The 9,653-nt window shown below is 70.2% G+C and overlaps 1 protein-coding gene across 1 annotated transcript; it reads right to left on the bottom strand.

Moving 5' to 3' along the window:
• Positions 1-538: 538 nt before the first annotated feature.
• Positions 539-4,608, bottom strand: DNPEP (aspartyl aminopeptidase). Its single transcript, XM_035331200.1, has 15 exons — positions 4,538-4,608; positions 4,317-4,404; positions 4,156-4,244; positions 3,959-4,072; positions 3,682-3,807; positions 3,439-3,569; positions 3,195-3,279; positions 2,816-2,923; positions 2,584-2,661; positions 2,202-2,285; positions 1,821-1,981; positions 1,684-1,723; positions 1,237-1,338; positions 994-1,161; positions 539-647 (listed from the first exon to the last, which is right to left on the bottom strand). Exons 1-15 carry the CDS (start codon positions 4,541-4,543, stop codon positions 597-599), a joined length of 1,431 nt encoding a protein of 476 aa, XP_035187091.1. The 5' UTR covers positions 4,544-4,608; the 3' UTR covers positions 539-596.
• Positions 4,609-9,653: the final 5,045 nt, after the last annotated feature.

The following is a 9,653-nucleotide window of genomic DNA, read 5'->3' as shown; positions in this document are numbered from 1 at the left end:
ACACGCCCCCCGCCGCCGCCCCGCCAATCGCAGCCGGCCCGCCGCCGCGCCGCGGCCAATGGGAGGCCGCGACTTTTTTCTTCCCCCCCCTCTCCGACGGAGCGGAGGCAAATCCGTCGCGCCCCGCGCCGCTGCCAATCGCTGCGTCCCCCGAGGCGAGCCACGCCCCCCCGGGGGTGTGTCGGCGCGCCGCGCCGCGAGTGGCTCCCGCCTGGGCCACGCCCCCGGAGCCGGGCCAATGGGCGGCGAGAGCCGGGCCACGCCCTCACACCCCGGTCCCGCGGGAAAGGCGCCGTGGCGCGCCCGGAGCCGGAGCGCGGGAACGCGGCACCAGGGGGCTGCGGGGCCGGGCGGGCACCGCCGTGCCCTGTGCGCCCCCCTCGTCCCCAACACTGCCGGCTCCTGGGGCCGTCCTGCGCCGCCCCGTGTCACCTCCCACCCCGCACCCCCACCGCCGACCCCCCAGCCCACGCAGCTCCGTGCCCCCTGTCCCCCCACCCCTCCTTTCCCGCTGCAGCCACACGCACGGACACGGTGCTGAGACAAGAGGAGCTTTAATCGGGGCTGAGCCCCCCCGGGAAGCCCCCTCGCGGCCCTCAGTCCACCAGCAGGCTGCCGCTGACGGATGGCAGGAGCTCGAAGAAGGCCTGGAAGGAGGCAGCCCATCAGAGGGAGCAGGGGGAGCCCCCCGCCGGGGGGGCACGGCGGCAGCGCAGCCCCCGCCTCGCAGGGAGCAGGACCACATCGCCATAGAAACCCAGCGCTGAGTCAAGGCAGCGCCGGTTGCCATAGGAACCATTTGGGGATGGCAGGCATCGGGAAGGCTGGGATGGATGGGAGGGGGGGCGAGGGGGCTCCGCTGGAAGCGGGGAGCACGGCAGGGTAGGCCCCCGAGCCGGGGGGTGGACGGGGATAAAGGAGCGCGGGGATGTGGAGCAGCGGGGACAGGGCTTCAAGGGGAAAGGGGGGGTTTGGGGAGGGCACTGGGCTCACCTTGAAGAGGGTGATGCTCTGCAGCACCCCCGAGGTGCAGCACATCTCGCGGATGGAGTGCATGGCCAGCTGCGGGCAGCCCATGTCCAGCACGCGCAGCCCCAGGCGGGATGCCAGGATGGGGCCGATGGTGGTGCCGCAGGGCGTGTCGTTGCGTACCATGAACTCCTGCGGGGGACACGGCCTCAGTGGCTGCACCCAGCGCCCCGCAGCCCCCCTCGGGGGCTCAGCAGGGCCACTCACCTGCAGGGGGACGCCCACGCGGGCGGCGATGTCCCGGATGACCGCCTCGGTGACAGCCGTGGAGGCGTAGCGCTGGTTGCTGTTCACTTTGATCACGGGGCCCTGTGCAAGGGAAGGCACGGTGAGGTCTGGGATCGCACGGGGGTGCGCCGTGCATCTGGGCTTAGGAGTGCCCGGGAGAGATGCACACTTGGAAACTCCACCCCACCCCACGAGGCCGTTCCCTCTTCCACGGGGTGAGCCCCGGCTCTGAGCCAGGAAGGGCTCCAGGGCGAGGGCTGCAGTCCCAGGCAGCTAACTGCGGACACGTGGCACAGCTGAGCCATGCGGCAGGACAAAGTACAAACACTGGGGTTGGACCCGGCGCTGCGCTCTGGGGAGCGGCTGGGTGCCTCGCGCTGCTGCAGGACAGCACCGGGTCCCTCCCAAAGCAGGGGCTGTGCTCACCTTGTGAAAGGCTGGCCGATGATTCTCCTCGTGCTTGTCTCTGCAAAAGAGCAGCACAAGGTTCATGCTGCAGCCCTCCCTCCTGCCACGGAGACAGAGGTGTCCCCCGGTGAGGGGCAGGGCTCCCGCATACTCACACGTAGTTGGGGTGCACGGCGTGGGCCATGTCAGCGCTGATCATGTAGGACTTGGCCACAGCCTCCTCAAAGGCCGTGAGGTTCTGTGGCGACGCCGAGATGCGGCGCAGCACCAGCTCCGTCAGCAGGGACTCCGCGCCCTGCGCGCTCTCCGACCCCACCTGCCAGGACACCGTCAGCACAACGCACCCAGCGCCACCCCAGGGGACAGCCGGGTGACGGGGTGCTCCCCACGGCCGGCAGGCAGGCTGCCAACCACACCAGGCTTTGTGGTGGGGTGAGCAAAGCCTATCTAGCCCCTCAGGTCCTGCCAGACACCGGCGAGGTAGAGCAAAGAGGACGGAGCCCCTCCGTGTGCCGCCCCCCCAGCCGTGCCCTCACCTCCTCGTTGTCGTAGAGCGCAATGAGACGCACGTTGGGCTCCTGGGAGAGGGAGGAGGGAGCTGTGCACGAGTCGATCAAGGCCTGGAGGGATGGAGGAGGAGAAAGGGCAGCAGCCTGAGTGCCACCCCATCGTGGCAAGCTCAATGCCGAGCTGGTGAGAATTTCCCCAGGAGAGCCCAAAGCACCAGGGAGAGGAGCTGTGAAGCCAACACCCTTGGGAGCTGCTGGGCATGCCACACACACAGCGCAGCTCCCATCCAGCCCCAGGTCCTCTGACGAGCACGACCCCCCTGGGAACCAGCTCACGGCCCCGCTAAGCCAAACTGAGTCCTACGGGGGCCACGCTGCAGTCCCAAGGCTCCTCTCCCGCTCCGCTCACCTGCAGGGCACAGTAGCAGCTGTGCAGGTTGTCCAGGCGCGGGGAGAAGATGAACTCGTCAAAGGCACCACCAAGAGTCTGCAGGCGGAGGGCGAGGAGCACGACGTGAGCCTCGGCTCACCAGAAGTACGCTGGATGTGTCCCAAACCCGGCCTCGCAGCAGGCTCGGCTCCCAGCACAACCTGTGCAGGCACGCTGCGTGCGGCCAGGGGAGGCTCCTGCCCCTACTCACCGCTGGCTGCGTATCCGCCAGGCACAGCTCCAGCTCCACGATCTGCTCCGGTTTCACCCCCAGCTGGGAGCAGAGCAGGGAAAGCAGCACAGGGCTGTGCCGCTCTGTCTGGGAAGGAAGCAGGGCTGTGGGCAGGCTGCCGGGAAACCTCCCCACCGTGCCATCGCCCCTGGGAGCACAGGGGAGCCACCCGTGACAGCTTTATGGGGGCTGCCCCCCTTTCTGTGTGATGGCTGGGAACAGAGCGCAGCGGATCGGGCGTGCAGGGTATGTGGTGAAGCTCGGGGTTACCAGCAGGGAACGGGGAGAAGGGGAACCTGAGGGGTGGCACATGGAGGTCCTGGCACGAGCCTCCTCTAGTCCTGGATGCCTGGCTCACCTGGGCGGCAGCATTGCACGGTGTGCCCTCCATGAGCACCTCCTTTTCCAGCTCCTCCTGCACAGCAGTGGCCAGAATGGGGACCCTGCAGGCAGACGGTGCTGTCAGCAAACGGGGCTTTGCTCTGCCCTCCTGCCCAGGTCACACACGAGCGTGCCCTCCCGGCGTGCCTGCCCTGCTCCCAGGGAGCCGCTGCCTCGCTGAACGCAGCGAGGACGCACCAAGTTTTAAGCACGGGACTTACAGGTGGTGCTCGGTGTTGGGCCCGAAGCTCTCATTGACGCTGCGCTGCAGATGGATGGCCAGGTGGGGGATGCGCAGGACGGGCCGCTCCACGTGCACCAGGCGCTGCTCCAGGCGCCCTGTGCTCGGCTCCTGAAACACACGGAGCACTGCTGGGCCACCCTGCGGGGCCACGGGGGCAGCAGCAGCCCCCGCTCGGGGTGAGGGCACGCACCCGAGCCGCCATCCCCGCGCCAGGGCTCACCTTTACGATCACCCTCCCTGCCACCGTGAGGTCGCGGTCGAACCAGGTGTTCCAGATGCCCCCTCCGTAGGTCTCCACTCCGACCTGCACCGTGCCCACCTGGCCCCGCTTGGAGCGCCGCTTCACCTGGGTGAGGACAGAGACGTCACCGGCACCGCAACGCCCCGGGGGGCTCGGGTGGGCACCGGGCAGGCCCTGCTCCGGGAGGCGTGGGGGCTCGGGGAGAGCTGCCCTTTCGCCCACGAAGCGTGTCCGGGCGGCGGTGGTGCTGGCTCACCCTGAGGCAGGGGCTGTCGGTGTGCGCCCCGAGCAGGCTGAAGCCGTTCCCCGGCTGGAACCGTCCTCCCACGGCGAAGGCGATGAGCGTCGAGTGGTTCCTGGTGACGAAGTACTGCGGGCAGAGGCGCACGGTGAGGGTCCCCACCTCGCCGCCACCGCCACGGTTCCCCCGGGGCGTCCGAGCCCCCAGCCCACCTTGCTGGCGGGGCGGATGTCCCAGTGCTCCGTCTCCTTCAGCTCCTGGAAGCCAGCCTGCAGCAGCCGGCTGCGGCACTCGGCCACCGCTGCGGGGGGAAAAGGCGCCGTTACCGGGGGTTTGGGGAGGGGGATGCGGGAGGGGGGTTAGGGTTCCTTACCATGGTAGGGCGAGGGGCTCCGGTTCACGAACCTCACCAGCTCCTGCGCCGCCGCCTGCACGGCCTGCTTCGGGGCTTGCGTCGCCGCCTGCGGGGACGGGCACCGGGGTCACCCCGCGGCTCGGACACCCCCATTCCCCCCGCAGCCGCTTCCGGACGGCGGCTGGAGCCCCCCCTCCCCAGCGGGGACCCCGTCCCCGCAGCTCCCTCCCGCCCGGTACCTGCATGGCCGCCACCGCCCCGACCCGGCCCGCCCCACGCCCGTGCGCCCCCCGGTGCCGCGGAGGACCGGAGGCAGCGGGCAGCCCTCCCCCGGCCCGCCCCCCACCGCTCCCGGGAGCGCCCTGCCTCCTGCGTCGTGCTCCGGGCACCGGGCACCGGGCACCGTCCTCCTGCGCCCTGCGCCCTGCGGTGGGAACCCGGGGCAGGATGGGCGTCCCAGGGACGCTGTGCCCAGGGCTGCTGCAGCTCCCGGCAGCGTGCAAGCAAGGGATGCCCTCGTTGGCACCCCTGAGCCCATCCTGCCCGGCGCTGCGGGGTGCTGTGCACGCTGGGGTGCTCTGGGGTCGGTCACTGGGGGCACTGCTCCCCGCGGCACTGCTTCACCCCGGCCTCAGCGCTGCCTGGTCCTGGCAAGGAGCAAGCCCTCGGTGCCACCTCCACCAGGGGACCACGGCAGTGCTGCCCGCCGTGCTGTGCCAGCTGGGGCAGCCCGGAATGGGACCAGTCAGGGTGGCTCCTGTCCTCACCTCACCCCCCGGCACGGGCCGGGCTCAGCAGCACGAGGGTTCCCACCAGCACTCCCATCGTTTCCCAGCACGACTCCGTTTTCCCTGAAAGCAGCGTGGCCCAGGGTGGGACACACGTGGCAGCCCGTGAGTGGTACACAGGGGCCAGGTGCTGGGTGCCAGCCGGATTCCCAGCTCCTGAGTCACCAGCACGGGCACCGTAAGCCTGAGACATCGTCCGTGTCCAGGGGACTGGAAACTGGCGGTCCCGCCGCCCCTGACCCCGGGACCTGCCGTGCCGGCAGCTCACGACAGCTCCGGATTTATGCTCCCAGCCCCCAGCACCTGCCTCTCCCCCCCCAGTGGGAACAAGTGCCCCCAGCTCCTGGCACCCCGTGAGCAGACAGCTGGGGGGTCTCCATGTCAACCGCAGCCACCACAGCAAAACACGGCCCAGTGCTGGGCGCCCAGCACCCACTGCCCTTCACCCTCCTCCCGAGGGCACCCCGTGCCACCACCTCCCTGCTCCTCCTGCCACCATCACCCCCACTGCTACGGGCACCAGGCTGCTTGGGTCCCAGCTCTGGGGACATTTCCGAAGTGAGTGCCCGGATCAGGTGTGTCCCCGGAACCCACGGGGACCCTGTAGGATGCGGGTGCCCTGGATGGATGTGTCCCTGGTGGCTGGGTGTGGGATCAGGGGGGTGCCCTGGCGCTGGGGTGCCTGGGGTGGGGGTCCCCGGGGTGGGGGCGCCTGGGGTGGGTGCCTGGGGCGTGGGTGAGTGGCAGGGCCGGGTGAGGCCCCTGCCCAGCCCCACAGTCGGCGAGCAAAGGGCAGCGCCTTGGCATGCGGCAGCTATTCCTGGAGCCACGGGGGCTTCCCGAAAAAGCTCCCGGAGTCTATTTCTGGGCACTCTCTGACTCACCCCTGGCTGGGTGCTGGGGTCTGCGCAGCACCTGCCGCGGCCACCCCCCATCCCGGCAGGAGGATCCGCTCCTGCCCCCGAACCGCCGCGTCCCACTGCCCCCCGGTGCTGCAGGGAGCCCCAGGCAGCCCCACCAGCCCCCGGAGCCAGCTCCAGCTCCAACTCGGGGTGCTTGCAAGGGCTCGTGCATGTGCCCAGGGTGGCTGGCAGGGAGCAGGGTGCTGAGCAGTGCAGGGAGCAGCACGGTGTGGGCTGGGCACCGGGAAGCCTTCCCTGGGCCGGCTGCTGGCTCTGGGAACGGGCAGAGCTGAGCCCCACTGGAAGGAGTTAAGGGAGAGACGGCCCGGGACGGGTGTGTAAACACAGCCCGCTCCAGGAAGGGCCGCCCCTTCTTCTGCAGCCCCTGCTCTGCCAGGACGAGGGCAGGGATGGTGCCCAGGCACCGAGCCCCCAGCCCAGGCCACGTGCCCGAGCATGGGGACGTGAAATCACCGCCCAGCATTGCTGCAGGCTGAGCGCACGGCCTCTGCCTGACGTGAGCCGCCAGCCCCGCGGCAGCAGGCACCACCTCATCTCACTGGCACGGCTGATGCCATCGAGGCCGTGCAGGCAGATACCCTCAGCATCCTCCTGGGCCGCGGGGGCGGCCAGGTGTCGTGGGGCCGTGAGACTGCGAGGGCAGCTGGGCTGCGTCCCCATGGCCACGGGGGGAGGTGACCGTGGGGACAGTGGGGTATCCTCAGCGTCCCCTCGGGACGTGGGTCAGGGGAACATCGCCAGCACCCCTGTGGATCATGAGGGTGGCTGGGGTCAGTGCAGGCATCCGCAGGGGCTATGGGGGCAACAGGGCTCCAGCATCTACATGGGCCCTGGGGGCAACAGGTCCCCCCCCAGCATCCTCATGGACCACAGAGGCAACAACTTGCCCCAGATACCTACATGGACCATGGAGGGCAAGCAAACACACCTCAGCATCCCTGTAAATTATGGGGCATACCTGGCCACCGCCAGCATCCCCACGTGCCGGGAGGTCAGCCAGGCACCCCCAGCATCCCCGTGGCGCTCAGGGACCGGCAGTGATCCCCAGCATCCCCACGACCCAGGGGTCATCCCCACGCTGCCAGCCCCTTCAGGGGCAGCCGACGGGGGCAGCGGGCGGTGGGCTGCAGCCTGCGGTGCACCCACAACCTCCTGGGACCCCGGCACGCTGCCTGGGCCGTGGTCCAGGCGGGGAAGGAGCGCGATCTCCTATTTAGACAATAGCACGCGCCCCAGGACTGTCAGCGCCGGGGAATGGGCGCACGGTCCTTCCCTCTTAGGGTAAAGGCGCCTGGGAGGCTCGTGGCTGTAAAAGGAGCGGGACACAGGGAGAGGGCCGGGGGCCAGCAAGGAGGGGGTGGACGCCCTGGCTGCTTCATTCCCATCCACCCGGTCACCCCTGCTCGCCGGGCGGGAGGCGGCCGTGGGGGCACACGGAACCAGAGCGGCCCCGGTGGCACGCGGTGCTGCGGTGGGGCACCGGGGAGGAGCCGGCACCCCGTCCCCGCATCCTGCCCGGCTCCGGGCCCCCGGAGCCCACAGCCCCGGGGAGGCTGTGCCCGGCTCCCCGCGCTCCTTAAATCCTGGGGGAGCAGCAGGGAGGGAGGGCCGGGGAGGAGGGGCGGCTGCGGGATGCAGCTGGCTTGGCTCACGGGCCTTGTTTGACATTCCAGCTCCCGACATCTTCCCACTGCGGCCTCGTCCCAGGGCCCTGCGGGAGCTGGGGCCAAGCCAGCACCGGGGCTTGGGGCCCCGTTCCCAGGCTCGGGCCGGGTCAGCCTGGCCTGGGCTGGAGCTGCGTGGTTGCGGGGCGATGCTGGGCATCCTCCCCAACTGGAGGGACCCCACGGGCCCCTGCCATGCCCCTGGGCTGCAGAGAGGAGTTTGCCCCCGGTGCGGTGGAGGGTCCCGCTCTGGGGGTGCCAGTGCACCCCGATCCCTCCTTCCCGCTCCTCCCCGCCTCTTTCCTGTGCCTGCTCCTCGGGAAGGGGATTTCCTAAGAGGCGTCTGCCTGTCCACGCCAGCCGCAGGGCCTCTGCCCTCGCAGAGGGGTCCCGGAAGGCTGTGGGGCGGCTGAGGAAAGGCCACTTCAGAGTTTGTCCCAGAGCAGGATCGGCACGACGCCGCTCCTTAACCCCTTGGAACCACTTCCCCGGCGCCCAGCGGCGCCCAGGAGCACCCCAACCCTGCAGGATGGGGTCACTGCAGAGCAGTGGGGCAAGGTCCCTGTGCCAGCGGGGGGTCCCACGTGCCCCTCTGCGCCCCAGCCAGGGGCTGGCGTCCCACCCTGCCTGCCCGAGGCGGCGTGGGGACAGGCAGGGCACACGTGCGGGGTCAGGGATGCGCCGGGCACTCCGGGAGCAGGGCCAGGAGGAGGAAGGATGCTGTATGTTTTTCCATCTTCTCCCCCCCCCCCTCACCCCGTGCTGGGATGAAACAGCCCCATCTGGAAATACCTTCCCTTTTAAAGGCAGGCTCCGCCAGGCAGCGAGCACCATCCGGGAAGCCACGGCATTACGCTGTGTCTCAGCAGCCTGGAGGGGCTCCAGAGCTTGGGGGGGGGGGGGGGACGGCCTAGATTTGGGGCCTCGAGCTGCTGCCCACCTTATGGCCACGGCACCCAGACCCTCGCTGCCCCCCGAGGCTGGCAGGGGGCCGGGGCAGCGGAGGTGCTGCCGCCAAGCCCTGGCACCGCTCGGTGCCCGCGCTGCAGCCAGCGCAGGGGGCCAGGAGGTGCGCGGCGTGCGAGGCTGAGCGCTGCTCCTGCTGCTGAGTCACCACGCGCCCGGTGGCACCGCGGTGTCCCCCGCCAGGACGTCCTGGGGACAGTGGCACCGGGGCCGTGCCAGCGGCTGCCGGCCGAAGCAGCCTGGTGTGGGCAGGGCGGGGGGTCAGCGGGTGGGCAGTGGGGCTTGGGGCTCCCAGCACAGCCCCACGCTGGGCAGATCTGGGGAGTTAGGATGGGCGTTCTGCTCCCCACAGCACCGTAGGGCCGAGGGGAAGGCTGAGGAGACAGGGCAGAGCCTGCTGCTCCCGGGGACATCGCCCTGCTCGCGGGGTGACCGGGACCAGGGAGGTGCTGGGGCTGCTCCGGGCAGGGTCCCCGTCCACGCTCCCGGCACAAGCAGGGTTAAGAGGGTGCCTCCCCAGCTATAAATACCACGCATGTCCCACGCGGATGAGTACGGAGGCTATTTTGGTTGGGTGCCTGCTGCTTCGGGAATGTGCCGGGGCCGGGACCCGGGTGATGTCACCGCCACCGAGCGCTCCGCACCCCGGCACCTGCTCAGGGTCACTCAGCACCTCCCCGCGGGTGCCCGGCCCCACCTCGGACCCCTGTGTGTCAGAAAGGGGGGGTCTGCTGGGGGGGTGAGGCCGAGCACACTCAGGGCAGGGCCCCCCACTTCGCCCCCTCCAAAGGGACCCCTGTGTCTCCCTCTGTGTGGGGCAGGTCCCGGGGGGGGGCTGATGTCTGGACCCGAGCGGAGAGCTGAGCCTGGGCCTCTTGCCGTGGGGCAGGTCAGGGTGCTCACGGGGACATTTTGGGGTGCCCAACGCCAATCTGGGGAGTGTGCCCACCGGGACATGGGGTCTGGGCTCCAGGAGGGGCAAGTGAAGGTGCGAAAGGCTGAGCCCCCTTCTTT

Source organism: Oxyura jamaicensis, chromosome 7, assembly GCF_011077185.1.
Source record: "Oxyura jamaicensis isolate SHBP4307 breed ruddy duck chromosome 7, BPBGC_Ojam_1.0, whole genome shotgun sequence".
NCBI classification, from domain to species: Eukaryota; Metazoa; Chordata; class Aves; order Anseriformes; family Anatidae; genus Oxyura; species Oxyura jamaicensis.
Note: the sequence above shows the minus strand (reverse complement) of the source record. Positions and strands in the feature narration are given on the sequence as shown.